We start from the raw sequence: 23,311 nt of genomic DNA, 5'->3' as shown, positions 1-23,311 counted from the left end.
GTGCTGTGGGTTAAACCACAGAGCCCAGGACTTGCCGATCAGAAGGTCGGCGGTTCGAATCCCCACGATGGGGTGAAATCCCGTTGCTCAGTCCCTGCTCCTGCCAACCTAGCAGTTTGAAAGCACAGCAAAGTGCAAGTAGATAAATAGGCGGGAAGGTAAACAGTGTTTCTGTGCACTGCTCTGGTTCACCAGAAGCAGCTTAGTCCTGCTGGCCACATGACTCGAAAGCTGTACGCCGGCTCCCTCATCCAATAAAGCGAGATGAGCGCCGCAACCCCAGAGTCGGTCACGACTGGACCTAATGGTCAGGGGTCCCTTCTCCCTTCTTGGGAGAACTCATCCCAAACTGAGACAAGGCAAACTCACTGCTAAGTTTATCCCAAACATTGGTATGACTTTTATAGCGCAATCCATTAAAAATACTTGCAGCTAAACTTCCTTACATGACAACAGAGTGAAATTCAGTGTTGGCGCATAAAGTTCTCAAGGGACCACATGGCAGGGACAGGAGAGGCCGCTCTGGCTGATAGCAGCACTGACCATTCTTGGTCAGTACTGCTCTGTCAATGTAAGCGTTCTTTGTTCACCAGGCCTAGGTGCTTAATGCTGCGATTAGCGGAACAGGAACCACCACTGCTGTTTTCCTGTTTAACTCTGTGTATTTCTCTGGAACTATAACTCCTTATAATAGCAAACCTCCAGGATTGCAGCCAAGGCAGGGCTGTCAAGAAACAAGAGGGCGGCGTTGGCACGCTTGGAGGAAGTATAAAAAACATGGAATATACCTGAGGGGGACCTAAAAACCAAACAAAGCCACAAACAACACAATAAGTACCAATCATGCCCACTAGGCCATGTGACAAATGGAAAAGGAAAAACAGACCCGGGGGTGCTTGCTGGAATACTGAACAGGAGCTCTCTTTTCAGGATGGAGGACAAACTGCAACACTTTGTTGCAGGCCCTACTTATGTAATACATGTCTAGCTTTGTAATTTGTTAAGTTTTTATCTGTGCACCATTTAGAATAGAATCATAGAATCATAGAATCATAGAGTTGGAAGAGACCACAAGGGCCATCGAGTCCAACCCCCTGCCAAGCAGGAAACACCATCAGAGCACTCCTGACATATGGTTGTCCAAAGTAGGAGACTCCACCACACTCCTTGGCAGCAAATTCCACTGTTGAACAGCTCTTACTGTCAGGAAGTTCTTCCTAATGTTTAGGTGGAATCTTCTTTCTTGTAGTTTGGATCCATTGCTCCGTGTCCGCTTCTCCGGAGCAGCAGAAAACAACCTTAACAAGCTGATTTGTAGAAGGCAGTCTATAAAATTTAAGGGCTGCAGAACATTGCAGCTTTAGTTAGGTAAGAGGAACACAAGACAGCTTCCAGGTTTTGCAGAAGATGAAACCATTAAAGAAGTGCCAATCTGCAATATAAGAACAAACACACCTATTTCTAAGGCTACTGTTAGAAACTTCTACAAGGGCTACTACATTAACGGGCATTCCTCGTTACAGAAAGGCCAAGTTGGCTTTGCCACTGAGAGTACATTTAAGAGGTTGGGAAGTTTTTTTGGCCACTGCTTCAGGTTTGCAGTTGACTTCTGACTACCATTACTTGCAAGGGGGTCTTCACAGAGTTAACACTAAGCTGGTGCTCGTCACATGCCTTTCCTTTCAAGGAGCCTGAGAAAGTAGCACAAGACGACCCTGAGCTGAGTTCAGCTCTGTGCACTCTTGAACAAGAGGCATTTCCATGCCTGGTTAAACTGGAAATATATATATATAAATAAATAAATAGTCCAGTAGCACCTTAGAGACCAGCTAAATTTGTTCTTGGTATGAGCTTTCGTGTGCATGCACACTTCTTCAGATACCAAGACCAAGATACAAAGAACAAACTTAGCTGGCCTCTAAGGTGCTACTGTGGGGACGCAGGTGGGGACGCTGTGGGTAAAACCTCAGTGCCTAGGACTTGCTGATCACAAGGTCGGCGGTTCGAATCCCCGCGGCGGGGTGAGCTCCCGTCGTTCGGTCCCAGCTCCTGCCCACCTAGCAGTTCGAAAGCACCCCTAAGTGCAAGTAGATAAATAGGGACCGCTTTATAGCGGGAAGGTAAACGGTGTTTCCGTGTGCTGCGCTGGCTCGCCAGACACCGCTTAGTCACGCTGGCCACATGACCCGGAAGTGTCTCCGGACAGCGCTGGCTCCCGGCCTCTTGAGCGAGATGAGCGCGCAACCCTAGAGTCGGACACGACTGGCCCGTACGGGCAGGGGTACCTTTACCTTTTTAAGGTGCCACTGGACAATTTTTTTAATTTTTAAAAATGTATTTCTACTGTGTCAGACCAACACGGCTACCTACCTGAATCTGGTTCAACTGGGGCAGCCTTCTGCGGACACAAATTCACCAGGCTGGCTTTTCACAACGTCCCACAAATGAAGGTCACAAGCAGGACTGCCTGAAGGTAAATGGCCACCAGGTCCCAGAGACTCCACAACATGGTGGCTTCCAGATGTTTTGAACCACATCTGGAGAGAATCCAGGTTGGAGAAGGTTGCACTCAACAGGCAGCTCATTCCAAACATGGAACCTGGTATCAGTACCTGGAGACAGTCAGCCGTGCATCCGCAGCAGTGACCAGAGGAGGAATGGCCACTGGGAATGCAGAGAAGAAACGTCACGGTGCATGTGCATTAGCACAACTGGACACCTTCATCTGCCACAGCTGCAAAAAAACATGTCTCCTCCGTATTGGTCTGTACAGACACCGCAGATGCTGCAACTCTCCAATCATCTGACTTCACCCCCAAAGGCTTCACCTCCACTGTTTCTCGAGACAGATGGATGCCAGCCTAAGCTATTAGTCTGCAGTAGCTACAGAGGAAGACAGCACAGCAGCAGTTTAATAAGCCTTGTAAACATCCAAAGAAATTGCTCCCATTTTAGTTCAGGGATATCCAGATGATTTTGTCCTGGATTCAAAGGGGGGGGGAGAGAATTAGGTGCCTCACATATACCAGACAGAACGGGATTAAGTAAATAATTAGAGTGGAACGGCAAGCCCCTCTGCAGTCTAAAGGTTCTTCGTCGTATGTTAGCAAACGTTATCTTTTCGATGCAGATTATCTTCTGAAGCGGCAGCACAACTGTGTGTGTGTCAGGAGCCCCTGAGGTTCAGGCACCTAATTCCATACTCCTCGGGCCACTGTTCCGTTGCACTGCGGTCAGTTCAAGCCAGGACACCATGAATCATGTGATCCAAGAAAGGCAGACCACCTGCTGTCGAGCTGCTAGATTCGCCACTATGCCAGCATACAACAAAGAGTGCTGCAAATGTCCCCTAGCGAAGGGGAGGCCCTGCACTGCTGTGAACAATGCAGCTCAATTCTGACAAATATTTCCAGGAAATGTGGGGGAAAGGGCTTTTGGGTCAAGCCTATCAATGTAATCTAATGGTGTGTTCCCTACTCCAGTAGTTTGGGTGGTACAGATGTACTTGCACGTTAAAAACATGGAGCGTTTATAGGGCATGTTTTCAAGTATCTGAATGTCAAAATAAATCAAGAGGGTAAGGCAAATGTAGTCCAGATATTATAACAACAACAACAACAACAACAATTTGTTATTTATACCCCGCCCATCTGGCTGGGCTTCCCCAGCCACTCTGGGCAGCTTCCAACAAAATATTAAAATACAATAATGCATCAAACATTAAAAGCTTCCCTAAACAGGGCTGCCTTCAGATGTCTTCTAAACATCTGGTAGTTGTTTTTCTCTTTTGACACCTGGTGGGAGGGCATTCCACAGGGCGGATGCCACTACCGAGAAGGCCCTCTATCTGGTTCCCTGTAACTTGGCTTCTTACAGTGAGGGAGCCACCAGAATTCGCAAATTATTTTTTAAAAAATGGGGGGGGGGATAGGAAAGTCTGACATTTGTCTGAATTGATTCAGTCAAGGTTCAGTCAAGGTTTGAACTTTGAAGCTACCAGAGTTGGTACCCTTCTTTTTCCTTGGAAATGGGACAAGCTAAAGCGGCGTCATCTCTCGTTTCATTTAGCTTCTCATAGCTATGTGAGCTGCCCCTAGTCACACAGATTGTCCTACGCCACTTGCTCCCTGCTGCTACACCACCCACCCCTTCCACAGATAACCTTTCACGCAAATATAGAAGCAAACCCAGAGGTGCGTATTCCGAGAGCGCCTCTGATCTGGACAGATCATTAGCCCAAGACATTAGCTAAGCAACGAGGCTGCCAAGACATTGTATGGCTTAATCCTCTCCTTGCCGCTTCATGTAATCAATACCTGGCAGGTGTAATCTTTGGCATGGCCAGGTTTGAAGGTTTTCGGAAAGGTCAGCAAGATTGCATTCCCGCCCCCCACAGATCCACACCTTCCCCAAGCGTGGGTTTAAAAAGGAGACCAGTTAAGCGGTGAAAGTCATGAATGAAATACAAGAGAGAGCCAAAATCCGGAGCTCACAAACACCTGATTGGAAGGTGTTTGTGGAAGAGTCGTGGTTTTAGCTGTAATAATCCCAACAGCTAAAAATGGAAAGGGGGGGACCAAACCAGGTTCAAATCTCACGTCAGTAGTGAATTTGCTGGTAATTATGGAACCACTGGGTCCCTAACCTCATAGAATCGTAGAGTTGGAAGTGACCCCACGGGTTATCTAGTCCAAGCCCCTGCAATGCCGAAATCTTAACTAGAGCATCCATGACAGATGGCCATCCCATCTCTCATTAGCTCCAAAATTCATGGGTAACCCATAGCATGCACACAAGCCTCCGTCACCAGAGTTTAATTGTTTCTTGCATTTATACTCCACTCTTCTTCCAAGCATATATGGGCTTTATTCTGTTCTATTTAATTTATATGCCGCTTTTCAGGCAGACCTCACAAAGTAGTCTACATGAGATTGCTGCAATGATAAGCGCTGCCTAAGAAAAAGAAGGAAGTTACAATAAAATGGGTAAGACAACTTGTTTAGAAAAGGCCGTTACCAAGCTGTCACTCACACTGGAAATAAGATAGGCCGAATGAGCGTTCTTTGAGACTCAAGTCTGCAAATATGTCACCTGCATTCCTGGCCCGGCATAAACAGAGTGGGATGTGCTCATGCAGATAGATGGTGAGTTTGCATACTTCTCTTTTCCAATTCATCGAAGAATAAACTTCCCCAGAATATTGGAGTTTTGCACCTGGAGACTATGGCCTCCTTGTGTGGCCCTGGACTAGACTCTTTGCGACTCAGTGCACCGTCTGTATAATGGGAGCACTGACGTACTTCACAGAGTCATTGCAAAGGCCCACAAAATGAAGACCGTGAAGCAAATCTGCACAGAAGAAGTCCTGCAATTAATGATGACTAGTAAAAGGGACCCCTGATCATTAGGTCCAGTCGTGACTGACTCTGGGGTTGCGGCGCTCATCTCAATTTATTGGCCGAGGGAGCCGGCGTACAGCTTCCGGGTCATGTGGCCAGCAGGACTAAGCTGCTTCTGGCGAACCAGAGCAGCGCATGGAAACGCCGTTTACCTTCCTGCCGGAGTGGTACCTATTTATCTACTTGCACTTTGACGTGCTTTCGAACTGCTAGGTTGGCAGGAGCAGGGACCGAGCAATGGGAGCTCACCCCGTCGTGGGGATTCGAACCGCCGACCTTCTGATCGGCAAGTCCTAGGCTCTGTGGTTTAACCCACAGCGCCACCCGAGTCCCTAATGATGATTAGTATCACCTCACAATTCTTCCTACTTCCACCTCAGCTTAGAACATTTCCAATTAAATTTCCCCTTGTTTGCAAAGCAAATGAAAGAGCCACGCTGACTGGAGCACATCTTAGTGCTACAGCACTGTTGAAGCTAAGCAGGTGTTGACCTGATCAAGGCTTGGATGGGAGACGACTGCTGGACACCTGTCCTACAAACACAGATATGAAGCAATAATTAAGCAAGTCAATGTCCGTATCGTAATAACTCCTTGGTGCTCCAATGATTTTCAGGTCGCGCGACCCTTTCTAACTAGCAGCATTTAAAACAGATGAAATTATTAAAATTAATTAAACAACTTCTTCTGGAACAAGGCCAGGAAGCTGTTTGTCTGATTTCCGAAGCTACCTGAATCTTTACGAGACTCAGAAAGAGGGCATTTTCTTACAACCTCTGCACCTACTTCATTAAAACATTCCAGCAGCATTTTGAAGTAGCTAAAAGCCAAACTCACAAGTGTTTATGCACTTACTCCCAATTCATGACAGTTCTGCAATTTAAATTGATTCCACAAGCAGAAGTCACAAGAAAACAGGGGCTTATTTTCCTTTGCAAATAGGCTGCTAGAGGCTTCGGGGAAGCTGCTCTGAGCTTCACAGAGAAGGAACGGAATATAAATACAATGCAAGCATACCTTTGACTTTTTAAAAATGAACCTTTTTCGCACTTATCTAGAGAACTGGATGTCTTGCTGGAATTCTGAATTCCACACCTGGAAAAATACCTGTATCATGGAATCAAAGAATTGTAGAGCCTTGTACAACTCCCTGCAATGCAGGAATCTCAACTAAAGCATCCGTGGACCAACCAAAATGTCACAAACCCAGCTTTCGGGTTCTCCAGCACTCTGCATCAAGCAGTGCCAGTTACAAAAAGCAGGGGGTTGATGAGGAAAAATAGAACAAGTGCAGAAATTATGACGGGTGCTGTAGCCATGAGCTCAGGCTGCAGATTCAGTTCCAAGATGGAGATTGTAGGATAACACGTCCCTCTCAGGTGCTGCACCAAGGATTCTGGGGCAAAGAAGCAATGTTTCCTCCCTGCTTTTGACAGCACAACTAGTAACCTGGATCTGTTCCAAACTATAAATGAGAAACACGGGTTCCTGGGCAGACACAGTGGTGAAGAAGACAAACATAGCAGCCTTTCATTTAACAAAACCAGGAATGAATTTGGTTTGTGTAGCAGTAGGTAGGCTGAGGCAAAGATGTTACACAATGCAGGAAATGAGTGGACATGGAAAATTTTTAGAACGTACGAAATGTTAAGCTGCGTGTTGTAGCCACGAGGTTATCTTGCCTGTTATCTTGAGCTCTGAAGAACTCAAAAGCTTGCCACAGCATTGCGAAATTTTGCTTTGTCTTAATAAAGATATTGTCTGATGGTGGGTTTTGGATTTTTATCTGATGGACCAAGATGGGTGCCTTTGATTATTTTTGCTGAAAGGTTGCGTTAGATACCTTGCTGCAAGGGGTAGGAGTGGACTAGGTGATCCTTCTAGAGCTGCAGTTCTGTGATCCACTCAAGAGATCCTAGACCTATTGCTCTATCCAGAACGTATAGACTAATAAAAGTGCAAGTTGCATAGAAGGCACAGAGACTCACCACCTCAGCCAAAACACAAGTGACTGGTGACATCAATAGCGCGTCGGACACAAATTAATCTGACTTTGATCTTGAAGTTCAGCAACAATGAGGACCCAAGTTATCCTTGCTGAAATGCACAGGAGCACTGCAAAAGTCACCGTCATCGGAATATTTACATTTAGAGCAAATGGCTTCCTCTATTACAAGGTCTTGGGGCAAATAAATCAAACAGTCTTGGCTAGACGAAAAATCGGTGGTGTGACAGCACTGAAGAATTTCAGGTATCGGAGCCAAGAAAAAAACTGGCCGAAGTTGTGGCTGCACCATCTCAGGCACATCCTATGAAATAGCAGCATCTATTCGGCTGTGGGACAGGTTCCCAGAGGCACACGGCAGAAGACCGTCCCCCTGAGCATTTTCTGATTTTCAAGTGCTCTGCTAGGATCGGTCAAACGACCAAACAGAAGCAGCAATAAGGAAAGAATTAGTTGCGCACGCGAGAGACACCCAGTGAGTGCTTTGTGTCCTTGTTGTATACCCAGAGTCCACAAGAAAACAAGAAACAATAGCAGCAGGGGGGTTGCACACAGACAATAAAGGTATACAATGTCCTGGTAAAACACACACACACACAAGCTGTACAGCCCTATCCAGTCTTCACAAGCAATTCAGTAAACAGTGCCTTTTCATCTTTCTTGCCAAGAGAATGGGCAGAGGTCCAGGAAATTAAGAGAGAAAACAGCCTACTCGGTTCGAAACAGTTTCTCCTCTTCTCACCCCATATTCTCAGATACACCTCTGGATCCCCAAGAAAGGGAAAACCCACTGGGGAGGTTCAAAAGGGCTTCACTGGTTGCCCTGTGTACAAGTTGCAAACACCTTTTGTTTAAGTCCCCTTTAATGATGACGTGTGGTCAAGCACGATTTCAGGAGAGCACAAAGATTAACAGGTGCAAAGAATGCCGTTACTTAGCAACAGGCGGCCACTGCCCCACGGCCAGCCCAGAGCCTCCCGTTTCGATATCAGGAGGGCCCCTCCTCCAATTGCCAGTTTCCATTGTTTTTGCAAAGTTGAATGAAAATGAAGCCGGGTCAGGAAAAGAAATCAGCTGGAGGGCTTCCGAGTCGTTCAGCCAGTCTAGTCCAGTGGATACAGAGACAGACTTGAACCTGCGAGACCTGGGCTTTCAAGTTCGGATTTAAGTTTTTTTTAATTAAATCAAAGCATAGCTATGATCAATATACTCCCCGTGGTAGCTATAAATGGAGCATCCATATGTAGGGTATGTGCCCCCTCCATTTCCCCCTACAATGTTTGGAAAGAACAAGAAGTGGTTTTGAGCTTCCCAGGAGCAACTGAACAGTAGGATGCTGAACTAAGTGGACTGTCATCTGGTCCAGTCCAGGAAGATTAACTAACTTCCACCTCTGCCATCACACCCCAAGTCTATCAGATGAGAACATGGGCTGCCTCACAGAGCATAGCTGTCAAGTGTCCCTTATTTGGCGGGACAGTCCCTTATACCAGCGCCATGTCCCGCTGCTGTCCCTTATTGATGAGGTTTCATTCGGCTGCTGGCTGGGCTTTCTGCCTTTGGCTCGGAGGGGCTCAGAAGTTGAACATACCTGTGCCCTGAAAATCCCATATTTTGGCTGCTGATCCCTTATTTTCAAATCTGTAAGTTGACAGCTATGTCACAGTTATTGAGAAAGTGCAATAAAAGACTGCAAATTGCGAGTGCTGGGGTTAGGGGGGGAGTTATTGGGTTTGGAGAGGAATGGTTCTTGTTTTTATTATGAGTTTTGTATTTTTATACTGTAAACTGTCCTGAGATATATGGATGAAGGGTGGCATAAAATTAAAGTAAAATATAAAATAAATAAAATAAAATCAGTAAATAGAAGGCAGCAGTAATAATTGTCTTGTTCAGTAGCCAATAAGGGCCACAGAGCAACAATTTTCAGAAGTGTGCATCACACTGGTTCAAGGAGGGTGGTTAATCTGGTTCCGTCTGTACAAAGCCTTTTCAGCCACAGCCTTCAGTATTCTTCCATCACAGAAGCTTTGCAGGAAGAAATGAAGAATTCACCCTGAGCACCCGAGAAAGTAATCTAAACATACACCCCTGGAGCAAAGGCTACAGGAAGCACAAAACCTGAGTCCTCAGCTTTGATTTCAAGCAACGTGGGGAAACCTTGTGGGAATTTTGCTGCAGATACGCACTCTTGAGACTTCACTTGGCAGCAAGTCCACAGAGGAAATGGGTCGACTTACTTCCGAGATGATGCAACGTGAGTGGGGGCTGCCTGCCCAAGTCACCCCATCACACAGAGACACCCTGAAACCTTGGTCTTGCCCCCCACCCAGTGCTGTTTTGGAGGAGAAACGAGTACTGTAACCCAGCTTTCTGACTCAAGTTATTATCGCTACTCACAAGCAGTACCTGGGGTTTTAAGGGTTGCAACACTCCCCATTTCTTTATCGTAAACTTGCACAAAGCTTAATAATCTGTCATCATTTATTCTGTATTTAAGCAAGGGCAATTGACGACCCAAAATCTCCAGCTCCTGAGGCTACTGGGCGCTTTTACAAGCCAAACTATTTGCATTCAGTTCACTACCTTAGATTATCAAACACCGTACTCGCCCGAATATAAGACGCACCCGCAAATAAACCGCATTTTTAAAATTCAAGGCTTATTTGGGGGTGTGGCCCGTCTCCCGGCTTTACCGCCCTGGCGGGGGGCCGGCGCCGACTTCTGAGTGTGCCGCACACTCGCCTTCTAACACTACCGCCTCCCAGCACTCCCTCCACAAGCCGGTGCCGGGGGAGGCTTGAGAGCGGCCGGCGGACTGCCGCCATCACCCCACACTCTGGGCTGCTTCCTTGGGGGGGGGGGGAGACACACCGCCTTCCCGGCAGCGTAAGATCGCAAATATAAGCCGCACTTTAACTTTTCACTGTCAGAATTTTTTTTTTGGGGGGGGAGTGTGGCTTATATTCGGGCCAATACTGTATATTAGTATCTCTAGCTACATGGGGCGCTGTGGGTTATACCACAGAGCCTAGGACTTGCCGATCAGAAGGTCGGTGGTTTGAATCCCCGTGACGGGTTGAGCTCCTGTTGCTCGGTCCCTGCTCCTGCCAACCTAGCAGTTTGAAAGCACATCAAAGTGCAAGTAGATAAATAGGTACTGCTCTGGCAGGAAGGTAAACGACATTTCCGTGCGCTGCTCTGGTTTGCCAGAAGCGGCTTAGTCATGCTGGTCACATGACCCGGAAGCTGTACGCCGGCTCCCTTGGGCAATAAAGCAAGATGAGCGCCGCAACCCCAGAGACCTTCGCGACCGGACCTAATGGTCAGGGGTCCCTTTACCTTTACCTTTAGCTACATGGGAAGTACGTTTTAGTTAAGCAGTCACCATCTTTCAATCTGGCCTGGTGAACAAAATATGTATATAGCTTGAAAACCTGCACACTCCCGAACAGGACCATTTAAAAACAACACATACATACAAATGCAATTTCATTTCACCTTGTTATAGCTCCCTTGTTCTCTAGATCAACTGTGACAATATCACATTAAAATCTGCTGTGGGCACACCCCTGCCTAGAGTCCTCCCACCCCCACCCCCAATTAATGAGAGCCAAGGGCACACAGCACTTGAAAAAAGTGCTGTTCTGGCACCCAGGCCTTCAGATTAATGATCAACTTGGGGCCCCCCAATTACCACTGGTAGAACAATGGTTCAGCTTATAAGCTCTGGCAGACGCAGCCCTATCTTACTTAGGTACCCACAATGATGGGAGTCTAAACTACTCTTTTCTAGAAATCTCTCCCCCCTGAAAACCCTCCAGTGCTTCGAAAACCTTACCATATTGTTGACCAAAGGTCACCACACTGTGACCGTGCCCCGACTACTAGCGCTGGGGCTGGCAAAGCCGTTTGACACCCACAGCCTGAGAGCAAGAGAGCGTCTTAGCAAAACCACTTCAGCATCATTATGCGAGGCATGGGAAAAGCCACCATAATAGCAACAGGGCAAGGACACAGAAAACTTCAAGGCCTCACTTTCATGAATAGGCCTTTCAGGAGTCTCTCTTTAGTGAGCTCAGCTATTTCCCCCCTCTCTTCTCTCACCCGTCCCCCATTTCCCCCCACCTTAACACAGCTACATTAGCAATAACAGAAGCCAAGCCGCTGAGCTTTGCAATCAGGTCCCAGGACTTAAAGAGGATGTTCACGGGCAATGAAACACAATCCAGAGACCCTAAAGAGATGCGAGACAAATGCTTCCACGAAGTGGGTCATCTAACTAGTATTAAACTGTGTGTTTTTTTAATAATTCCCACCACTGCTCCAGAACAACTCGTGTTTATACACAGGCAAGGTAGTGAGTTGGACGTGGGTGGCGCTGTGGGCTAAACCATAGAGCCTAGGACTTGCTGATCAGAAGGTTGGCGGTTCGAATCCCCACGACGGGGTGAGCTCCCGTTGCTCAGTCCCTCTCCTGCCAACCTAGCAGTTCGAAAGCACGGCAAAGTGCAAGTAGATAAATAGGTACCACTCCGGCGGGAAGGTGAATGGCGTTTCCGTGTGCTGCTCTGGTTTGCCAGAAGCGGCTTAGTCCTGCTGGCCACATGACCCAGAAGCTGTACGCCGGCTCCCTCAGCCAGTAAAGTGAGATGAGCGCCGCAACCCCAGAATCAGCCACGACTGGACCTAATGGTCAGGGGTCCCTTTACCTTTAAGGTAGTGAGTGCCCTCTTAAGGAGCAGCGGCTGCCCAAATCACTAGGTCCATCAGGAGAGGGAAGTTTGATTGAGCTGCAAAGTCATTGACACAGCCAACTTCAAATGATTTACAACAGCTATGTCCAAAGTCTGCTTTAGGGGCCTGATCCGGCCTGCCGGTCGATTAAATCCCATGGCAGTATATGTCCTGGGGTAAAATCCTAAAAAAATCCCCACAACTTTTGTCGGCCCTCATGCATGTTCACTTCATCAAATCTGGCCCTCTTTGGAAAAAGTTTGGGCACCCCTGCTTTACAAGCTTAGAGGCAGATCTCGCATCGTAACCAGAGCCTAACTGGTATAAGGGCTCTGAGCAGCACAGCTTTTTAAAAAATGTGTAATTGAATGATTTATTTTTTTAATGGTAAGGCAACAGTGCACTTGATCTGTTTAATCAATGAGACTTGGACTTAACTGTCTCCATTCCAAGCTATTTAATTCCAGTTTGGTCTTTCCTAGTTTTCAGGAGCCATACAGGTAATACCAGAACACGCTAAAGCAGAACTGATCTCCACTTCACCCACTAAGCCACGAGTCCAAACTTTTCTGCTTGTTCTTATCAGCACTACTCGCTTCTCTGTGGCACCCAGGACAATCCATTACATTATTCACCAGGAATCTGTCCTGTCTCCATTGCCCATGACCATGTTTGTGAGCACAGCAGAATGGAACAACTGCCTTCCCCCAGGGACTCACCCTCGTCCTCAGTTTGATAAAGGAATGGCTACACCACGGAATAATCCAAATTCTAGCTCAAAGGCAATAGGGCACTGCATGGACAACAAGTCTCTCTTTCGGAGAAGCTTCCGACTTAAGTGACCTTGCCAACGCGCCCCCAAAAAGCTTCCGAATCATTCCTTGGAAGAAGCCTGACCACCACTTGTTTAGAAAAGAAAAGATGGATCTGCAGACAGCTTCTGGCCCCAGTAAATGCGAACAGAAAATGGCAGGCTTTCTTTACATCTCTGCTTACCAAGAGACAGGAGTCTGATGCTGCCACATCTTGCATGTGAGCCTCTCAAAGTCATCATCTGCCAACAAGTCAGTGAGTGGTTAGACCCGGCATGTTAATTCTTAATGCATAATAAGAAGACAACAGGGTAAAAATACTGTTTGGTCAAGCCAGCTTTCAACCCACCCGCTAGAAAGAATATTAGGATATTAGTGGTCATGTATTTTGAGTCCAATCTGCAATTACTTGTTATTATGATTATTGTTATTTATTAAATTTGTATACTTCCTTTCATCTGTAGATCTTAGCGTGGTTCACAGCAAACATTGTTCAACTTGAGCTGTGCAACTCTTTCGGTGAGTAATGTCTTAGCTAGAGACCCTTCAATTCCAACTGGTTTTTTTAAAAAAACCACAAAAACCCAACAGATTTCATATCTCTGAAATCTGCTTAATGCATTAATTGCGCTAACTCAGTTCTTGCTTTCAGCTCTACTGGTTAATTAAGTTGAATCCACACAAACAAGCCCTTATTATAAGGCAGACCAGAATGAAAAGCCTTGCTAAGGCCTTGTATTGCAAGCTGTTCTAAGCCAATTCATATTAGGCAGCTCCAGCACCACATAACCATTTTAATGATATTATAAGTAGATGCAGCACTCTTTCAAGTCTGTGTTACAAGACTAAGCTTCAATGGGCTATGCAATCAAACTGACAAAGCAACAATGAGACAGTGAATTTAAAATCAAAGCCCTGTGCCTTCCACATAAGCAAGGAACTCAGCACAGCCTAGTAAGTTTATTTCTGAAAGCAACAAGGTAAGATCTTGGAAAGCTATCGTTTATGCACAGCGGATATCACATAAGCAATTAATCAACATGCTCAGGCAACTCATTAATTGCAGATTAAAAATATGAATTTTTAATCACAGCTGTCCCTCTGTGAAATGGTGTTCAATGCTTATGATATTGTTGTAAACAACGACTCAGATAATACAGTTAAGATTTGCCACGTTATATGTGATTTGCCTGTGTCTGGACAAGAAAAAATGGGTTTAAATGACTTAAATTAAAACTACCAAAACAAATCCTTACTTGGGCTGTTCCATGAAACAAACTATAAGCTTTTAAAATTGCCTGGTATATATAAAACCTATGCAAATTGCAGTTCATTTAAATATCGGTATTTTCAAAATGAGATATGGAGGCTCCAGTGTTTATGGAAGGTATTCATAACCAGCATTCTGAATACTTTGGGGTTTTCTGCAGCTACAGAGTGACATGGTTATTTTCCTGGATAAAATAAAAATAAAGACCGGATTGCAAAGTGTGACTCACTCAAACTGTGCGTTAAGAGGGGTATCTTGTGTCACCACAATCAACTATAGCACCACACAAGGGTGGGAGGTGGGGGGAATCTGAACATTAATTCTGAACACCTCAACTGTGATGAAGCCTTCAAAGGATGTTTCACACATATGACTCCCCCCACCCCAATCTTTCCTTTCCCCAGCTTTGCATCTGTTCATAAAAAGACCAATCACAACAACAAGCATTCCACCAGGTTTCTAACTTTGCATTCTGAATCAGGAGATTTCCAGAGCTGACTACCCTATAACAACCAGGATAAGTTATTTTTTCAGTAAACTGCTTCCTGTTCCATGGCTTCTTTGTTCATCCGAAAACTTCAGCATAACACTGCCTTTGAAGGCAGACAGTTTGTTTGCTTTAAATGCCATGGATGTACCCTGAGAGCTTTGAAAGCCAAAACGAATCGAAGTCTGTACACACCAAAGACCTTGTTGTCTGGGCAGGAATTTAACAGCTGTTAAATGCGGGGGCTACGCAGGTATGGGATTTTTTGGGGGAGGGTGTATTTTATATAATCCAGCATGGGTTAAAAATTAATACGCAAAAAAAGATTTCGCTTCATTTCATATGGGTCCCAATTTCAGTGTCAGAGGCTGGGACCAGCGAGATCTGGCATGGGTTGCTCACCATCTTTTAGCTTAACCTAGGATAAGATTAGGAAGATCTTGTATGCCTTGAGATCCTTGGAGGAAAGGGAAGATGAAGCAATGAAGCAGCAACCAGTGTTCATGCTAGAGCCTAGCATAGGTTCTCACCAGGGCAATAAACGTGCGCCTGGATTGCATTTCGTACAATTTCAGATGGGGACTCACGTGACTCAATGACTCTCCATTCAAGAGATTCCCTTCACAAAGAAACGAGCATATCAGGTTGAAGAATTGTAGTCTACCTTCTCCCCCCAAACAGTTGTTTTCTATGTGAAGGGGTTTTTGTTTGTACTGAGCAGCATCAAACCACGCGAGCCCCCATTTCTGGTCTGAAGTATACCACTCAAGACACATATTTAGCACCTCACAGAGAACGAGGCCTCACTGTATTAGAGACCTGTGAGGTTCAGATAGGACAGAGCCATTCACCCCACCCAAAATATTTCACACACGCTTCCTTAGAAATCTAAGTCCCCTGAAGGGGGAAGAGAGCTTCCTCTGTTCCTAACTGATCGAGATCCTTCCAAGCAGAGAAGCAAAGGATTAGGCTGCACAACCACAAACCGTGTTTTAAGTATATATTATAGTTAATCCAACACACTGACCTGCCACAAATGTATAAATGCCAAGTGAAATTAGTACCAACGTTTTAGATTACAGGAAAAGGCAGCTAAAAAACTTGCCCAAGCTTATCAAGCAAGTCTGTGGCGTACAAAAAGTCTGAATTCAGGTTTCCCTAGTCCACCCAAGCTCAACACAAGCACACAAATTATGGAGTGTCGCGTTTCCTGTGTTCTCTTTTCAAGGCTGTAGGTATTTTTTCTGAACACAGTGCTGATGTTGGGGAAGCTGCAGCGAAGGATCTGAGGGAATTCTGCTGGAACTGGAGTTGTCACAGGTGCATCAGACATAATACAGATTTCATGGCAGAAAGACCTCTAGTTGCAGTTTGGTATTCAATATTAACTACCATTTATACAGCCTTTCGGATTCACTGCTTGTAATTTATTCAATTTTTTAGATTCCCAGAGCACATTTCAACCTTTTGCCCTTGCAAAAACTGTGTGTTTGCTCTCACCCGTTTTATGGAGGGGGGTTACCAAGACCAAGAAACTGTGTCTTGTCCAAAACTACCCCAGAGATGAGACATGAGCCTCCAGCTCCCATAATCCACACCCAATCTCTCTATTCATAGGCTTTGACATGGCCACTCTTCTGGAATTTGGTTCTCTATAGCCAACGCAGCATAATTCTGCAAGCAGTGATACATTCCCAGCTGCCAATGTGAGCTCCCCTCCCCATTTCCATATCCAAGGCCAGTTCAAGAGTGTGGAGTTACTTCCACACCTCTCCATTTCATCACATGTGGCACGGTTTCTTTGCAACAGAAGCACTAGCCCTTTTTCGAGGCACGCTAGATGCCCCATTTTCAAGCTTGCAAAAACAAATCCAGTATCTTGCACCAACTTTCCATTTGTTGTGGAACTCTCTGACCGTTTTGATTCCTCTGCAAGTGACCAAGTCAATGAGGCCAAATATACAGTGGTACCTCGGGTTACATATGCTTCAGGTTACATACGCTTCAGGTTACAGACTCTGCTAACCCAGAAAAAGTGCTACAGGTTAAGAACTTTGCTTCAGGATGAGGACAGAAATTGTGCTCCGGCGGCGTGGCGGCAGCAGGAGGCCCCGTTAGCTAAAGTGGTGCTTCAGGTTAAGAACAGTTTCAGGTTAAGTACGGACCTCCGGAGCGAATTAAGTTCTTAAACCGAGGTACCACTGTACAGTATATATTTAAAGACCAGCCTGAGCCACCAGGAGAAGGGCAAAAACAAACTAAATAAACCGTGTCTTGGTGCTGGTTCAGACTGGGGAAGTTAAAGGCACACTACTGCTGTGACCCAGAGGTATTTTAGATTGTTAAAACTGCTGAACTGTCATTCAGCCCAAACTTTAGACTGCCTCAAAAACCATTGCAAATCTGGGGGCAGTGGAGAAACCAAACCCTGTCCCACCCCTGGCAGCCAGTCATGTCCCTCGGATTAACGTGAGTTTGGATTAACAGCGACCTCCTTTTGCTTGCAGGACACTTTTCTTCCTTTCCTGCGCCAAGCAACCCCTTGACCCGGCACAGATTGTCCTGCTCTCTCTCCTCTCCAACGCCTTCCAGCCCAGGCCTCCCCCTTCCCAGCCCCCACGCTCCTGAATATAAACAGACTCTTGTCACACACTCCATCAGCTGTTTGGGTTGCTCCGCCCAAGCCTCAGTTTCCGGGTAGTAACAGAACAGCCAATCGGCTGACTCGCAGGCTCTGTCCGGAGGCCTTTTGCCTGCAAACACTTTTCCAAAACAAGCAGTCCCTGGATTCCTCCGGAGGAAGAAGGGAAGCTAAGAACCATAAAAAAAAAGAGGAGAGAGGCATCCCTCCAGATTTGGAACTTTAAAAGATCACACACTTAAGGTCACTGATGCCAGTTCTTGGAGATTTAGGAAAGGCACCCCAGCCAGGACTAGAAAGGTGTTGAGAGTTGTCGTTGTTTTTTATATTAAAACCCCCAACACATTCTATTAGTAACTCTGCAATGCAAGAAAGGAACTCAACAACAAGTCAGCAAAGACCAAAAAAAAAAAGGCTGGAGCTGCGATTCCCCCCACAAGGTTGAAATGCAACACACACAAGCTTCTCATTTCTTTCAAAGGTTTGCACAATGTTTAGAGAAGCGTCCAAAAAAGCAACCGGGTGACTCAGAGTTTCAGATCACCGTCATGCAATTACCAAGAGGAGGTTCGTTTCTTTTTAGCTAGGCATGCGAACAACTCACCCATGTAATACAGGACATTGGCCAACCAACCTCTCCCTCTCCCTCTCTGGGTTGCACAGATGTGAGTACACAAGGCCAAAACACGGGGTGGGGGAATGACAGCAGCAGCACCACCACCCCACCAAACCTGTCAGAGCAGTTAAGTCGACAGCTGCAGACACTTTCTGTGGGGCCATGCCTTCGCTCCCCACCCTATATCCCCAAGTTAGTCAGAGGCTGCAAATCAAGATGAGAGGCAAAGAGGTACTTTGAAAGCAGGAGAGGCAGTTCCTACAAGTAGCAGCAGCATACAAGGGACACAAGTGGAGGAAAGAGGCATCTACTGGAAGCCACCAGAAGGTGCGCTGGGCTCCCCTCCGCCTCTAGATTCCAGTGAGCAAACTTCAGACATAAATTAAGGCTGCTCTCCTAAGCACAAAATGACTTGGGAGCAATCCCCCAATGAAAGCAACACGACTTCCAAGTAAACAGTGAGGACTAGGCTGGGTCACAGTTGCTGTGGCCTGCATACCCAAAACACTGACTGCACAGATGCCGAAGGAAAGCCACAGGAAACGAAAAGACCTATTTGTTCATCACACTCACAGGACACAGTGAGTCCACATCACTCAAAATACCAGGAATGATAATAAGAACTCTGGTTTGAGGTCTTTTTTTAGCCATTTAGTTTGTTTCTTTTGTCAAACAGAAGGATCGGCAGCTAACCATGAACCGGAGAGGAATGCCAGGCTATTCGCTGTTCTCCTATCCACCATCAAATTAAAGAGCAACCACAGTACCAATAAGCCAAATGAAGTCATTTTTTTAAGAAAAACAACCCCTGCTCTTTGTCTCCTAAAATGCTATGATCTTTCAACATGCCAGCTACCAAGTGAAGAGAAAGTGGGGGTGGGGGAGGCAAAAAAGAAAAAGGATACACTACCAGGAGGTCACAGTGGGCCTCATCGCGCCATAATCCGGCTGCCTTTTCAAAATTTATATATAATGAGAATCTCTCTTTTTTGTCACTGAACAGCTGGAGTTCTATCTAGCCTCCCCCCTCAAACCAGTAAAAATTAACCATGGAATGAAGTTTGTATCCGAGGAAGGATATGTCATGCATATGCAACTGAAGCAGAGGATAAAAATAGCTTTGATTCCACAGCAATCACAAGCCACTTCCTATTTATTAAAAACAACATTTTTAAAGGGGCAATCTATAGACAGTTATCAAACACAGGCTTTGTGCTTTTAAAAATGTACAGACAGACAGTTAAGCAAGAGACTGGGGAACTCGCTGAGCAGCGTCAACAATTGACTATAATAATTTCACCCCAGCAGGCCTAATCTAAACAAGTTTGTTTATCTCTGGAAACTAAATGCTATTTGTAACCCTCTCACCCTTCTACATAGTTAATTCCTTCCCGATTAAATTCTCCTGGGGGAGGTTAACACATTCAATAAACATATCTGAACGCTTTTCAGTTGGCTATGTCAACGCCAACCCATCTTTCCTTCCCTCCCCACCACCTGATAAACAGAACTATTAATAAACCTATTCTATACGCAAATTCACTGCACTATTTCAGAAGCTTCACAATCTTCAAATATGCACACAGGGACAAGGTAACATTCTACTGAGAGGCAAGAACAAAACATAATTTGGAAAACAAAAACAGATCCTTTACGAAGGGATAAAAGGAAATCTTCACCGAACTGAAGTGTTACATAAACAAAACCAGCAGCACAAAAAAGGAAAAATGGGTGATGGATTTCTACGGCATTTCAATTCTTTTTCTCCACTATTACTACTTCAATGTTGTTCTCCAGGTGCTCCCACCCGCATTAACTGCCCCCCTCCCCCCAGCTGCCATCAGAAGCTTCCCGAACAGCAGACTAAAACTGGATTGAGTAAATAGTAACACACCACCAGAAGCTGATCACTGGATTGCTAACTGTCAACAACTACCCTCCCTTCTCTCCCCAGCTAAATCTGGCCCCTTGCCCCCCACCCCACAAAGCATGTACTAATTCTGGTTGGGGAGGGGGAAAGAGAGCACATCTGAATCAGTGTGTGTAGAGGGAGTTGTATTATTATTCTAGCATTGTCACAATACCTGAAAGGGGGGAGCACTGACTCTGGTCACAATCATTACTGAGGCAGACAGAGAATAAGTGCTCTCCCTCCCCCCCCACTGCCTATATTGTTTCCCTACGAAAATATTTTGGGATTCCTCTCCCAAGACAAAGGGGATTTATTTATTGAAGGCAACAAGGGGTCCTGATCACCTCAAGAGAGTCTGGCTTCAGACACAGGCCTCTACAGCCCCCCCCCAATCCGCCAAAAGAACCAGTTTCTTTGGGGAGAGAGAAGAAAGAACGGATTTGAAGAGGTCTATATTTGGGGGCAAGGAAGAGGAGGGTAGGGAATGAGTTCCTGAACCCCCCATTAAAAAATACTAGAATGAAAGGACCCCAACTGTGTTCTCATTTCTCAAAGGGGGGTGTCTGAAGGCCTCATTTTACCTAAAAATGAGATATCCCTTCAATGGTATGATGGCGTTGTTGGGGTTTTTGGGGGGGAGGGAAGAAAAGATTTTGCTCTGTCTATACCTGGAGTGCCTCATCTCTCTCCTCCCCCCATTTCCTAGAGCCCAACAAGAACAAAAAAATAAAATCACCTGGAGCTGCTAAAATTTACGACTCTCCAGGAGTTGCAAGTCTCTTCCCCTCCCCTAAGATTATTGGGGTGCCCTCACTCTCCAACCCTATTCTAAACATCTTACTCTGGAGAAGGCTGCTTTCTTCTAATAGGTGGTGCTAAGAATAATTCTATTCTCCTGCTGGTGAAAAGGAGAGGGAAGGGCTTTTTCTCCTGAACCCCCATATTCCAGGAAAACCTTTGTACACTCCTCAGTTCTAAGGGGTCCGTGATTCTGTGCCCCTCACCTGGAACTGGAGGCAGGGAAAGGGAGAGAAGCAAAGCAGAACAGAAACAATAATCGTTCATCTGTTCTCTGCAATGGAATAGGCATTCATCTTCAGCAAGTGGAGGGCACTGCCCCCCACCCACCCCCCCAAAAAAGTACCTGCTTTCTCCCCATCATTCCTTGGCCTTGTGGAGGAAGGAAACCTATTCTCTAGACTCCCACCCACCAATCTGAAGTTCTATTCAAGACACCCAGCCCAGTTTTTTTAAGGGGGCCCCCCTGTCTCTCCCTGCCCCCCAACCATTCCAACAAAGTCTTCATTTATCTCCCTTATTCCTGCCTCTCACTAACTGCCCCTCAACTGTGTGTGCGGTGGGGTGTCTGTGCCTTGCTCCCCAATACATTCCAGAATGGGGGGGCTGCCCCCCATTTCACCTGCCTTTGCCGCCCCCCCTCAGAAACCCCCCCCCCACTCTCCAGGTAAGGATACAGCTTGACCACGTCGGTGTCCATCCGCCTCTTGCCCGGGCTGGGGGAGGACATGGTGGCCCCCCGGCCGGCGGCCCCTCCCGGGCGGAGTCTGGAGCTGCCTCTCTTGTCCTGTCAGGACCCCTTTTCCGCTGGGGGAGGTGGGGGGGCGCTTCAGGAGGTGGGGGTCCGAGCCCCGCTCTGCGCCTGCGCGGAGGCCTCTCCCCCCCCCCCGCCGCCCGAGCCCTTCTCGCCTCGGCGGCCCCTCCCTTCACGAGCCGGCTCTTCCTGCCCCGCGGGCTTCCCCCCTCCTCCGCGTCTCTCCTCAGCCTCAGCTTCCTGACCCCCCTCACAGCTTCCTGCGCCCTCCCGCTCCCGGATTGCTGCTCCTGCTCCGGCCGCTGCCTCGGCTCTGCCGAAGCCTCTCTCTGGACCCCTGACGTCACCCACAGTGACCTCACCGAACGGCCCGCTCCGGATTGGACGCGGCCCTGCGTGACGCGGGGAGACGCGCCGGGCCCCGCCCCGCAAGCCCGCCTCCCTCGCCGCTCGGCATGCCGGGAGGTGTAGTCCGCCGGGCCTGAGGCGAAGTCGGGCAGCTGAGGCGAAGGAGGAGCTGCCCGCCGCGTCATTAGGCCCGCCGACTGGTTCGGCCGGTCGAGGGTTCGAGCCCCCGCTTCTCACCCCAGGGCCTGGCTTTTTAAATTAAGCCCACATAACCATTTCTCCCGGCGGAGCTTCGTGTCTGAATACCGTTCTCTGGGCACCAAGGCTCGGCCCTGAATGTGAGGGCATCTGAGCATGTGCAGAGCGCTTTGCAGGGCGGCACTCCACAAATGGCAGGCTTGAGGCCCGGAGCCTGTTTTCATTAACTGAGAGCCAGTGGTGGTGCGGTGCTTGGAGTGGGCGACTAGGACCTGGGAGAGATCTGGGTTCGAAGGACACTGACAAACTGGAAGGTGTCCAGAGGAGGGCAACCAAAATGGTCCAAGGCCTGGAAACGATGCCTTATGAGGAACGGCTAAGGGAGCTGGGCATGTTTAGCCTGGAGAAGAGGAGGTTAAGGGGTGAGATGATAGCCATGTTCAAATATATAAAAGGATGTCACGTAGAGGAGGGAGAAAGGTTGTTTTCTGCTGCTCCGGAGAAGCGGACACGGAGCAATGGATCCAAACTACAAGAAAGAAGATTCCACCTAAACATTAGGAAGAACTTCCTGACAGTAAGAGCTGTTCGCCAGTGGAATTTGCTGCCAAGGAGTGTGGTGGAGTCTCCACCTTTGGAGGTCTTTAAGCAGAGGCTTGACAACCATATGTCAGGAGTGCTCTGATGGTGTTTCCTGCTTGGCAGGGGGTTGGACTCTATGGCCCTTGTGGTCTCTTCCAACTCTATGATTCGATGATTCGATGAATCTCCACCACTCGGCCGTGAAGGTCCCTGGCGGATGGTCACAGCCTCTCTCTCTGACCTATGGCACAGGGTTGTCGTGCTCTGCCAACTGAGCCAGGCATAGGCAAATCCCATGATCCCTAGCTAACAGGACCAGTGGTCAGGGATGATGGGAGGCGCAGGTCAAGTCTGTCTCCAGGGCAGCTGTCTGCCAGCTCCATCTGGTACGCAGGATGAGACCCTCCCTGCCGGCGGACTGCCTCGCCAGAGTGGTGCATGCTCTGGTTATCTCCCGCTTGGACTACTGCAATGCGCTCTACGTGGGGCTACCTCTGAAGGTGACCCGGAAACTGCAACTAATCCTGAATGCGGCAGCCAGACTGGTGACTGGGAGCGGCCGCTGAGACCACATAACACCGGTCTTAAAAGACCTACATTGGCTCCCAGTACGTTTCCGAGCACAATTCAAAGTGTTGGTGCTGACCTTGAAAGCCCTCAACGGCCTCAGCCCGGTAGACCTGAAAGAGCGGTGAAGGTCCTGTGTGAGTGTCTGGAGGCGGTTGGAGGATGGATGGCGGCTAACAGATTGA

At 47.3% G+C, this 23,311-nt stretch overlaps 1 protein-coding gene across 1 annotated transcript in view; it reads right to left on the bottom strand.

Moving 5' to 3' along the window:
• The window catches only part of UBE2H (ubiquitin conjugating enzyme E2 H), a 64,062-nt gene extending 42,314 nt beyond the window's left edge, over positions 1–21,748 (bottom strand). The window contains exon 1 of the mRNA XM_082239321.1: positions 21,355–21,748. Within this exon, the coding sequence (XP_082095447.1) occupies positions 21,355–21,407 (53 nt within the window). The 5' untranslated portion in view covers positions 21,408–21,748. The remainder of the gene's footprint in view (positions 1–21,354) is intronic.
• Between the last annotated feature and the right edge of the window lie 1,563 nt (positions 21,749–23,311).

Source organism: Podarcis vaucheri (assembly GCF_965113315.1).
Source record: "Podarcis vaucheri genome assembly, chromosome: 10".
Taxonomy (NCBI): Eukaryota; Metazoa; Chordata; class Lepidosauria; order Squamata; family Lacertidae; genus Podarcis; species Podarcis vaucheri.
The sequence above is the reverse complement of the archived record's forward strand: the minus strand, read 5'-3'. Positions and strand labels throughout refer to the sequence as shown.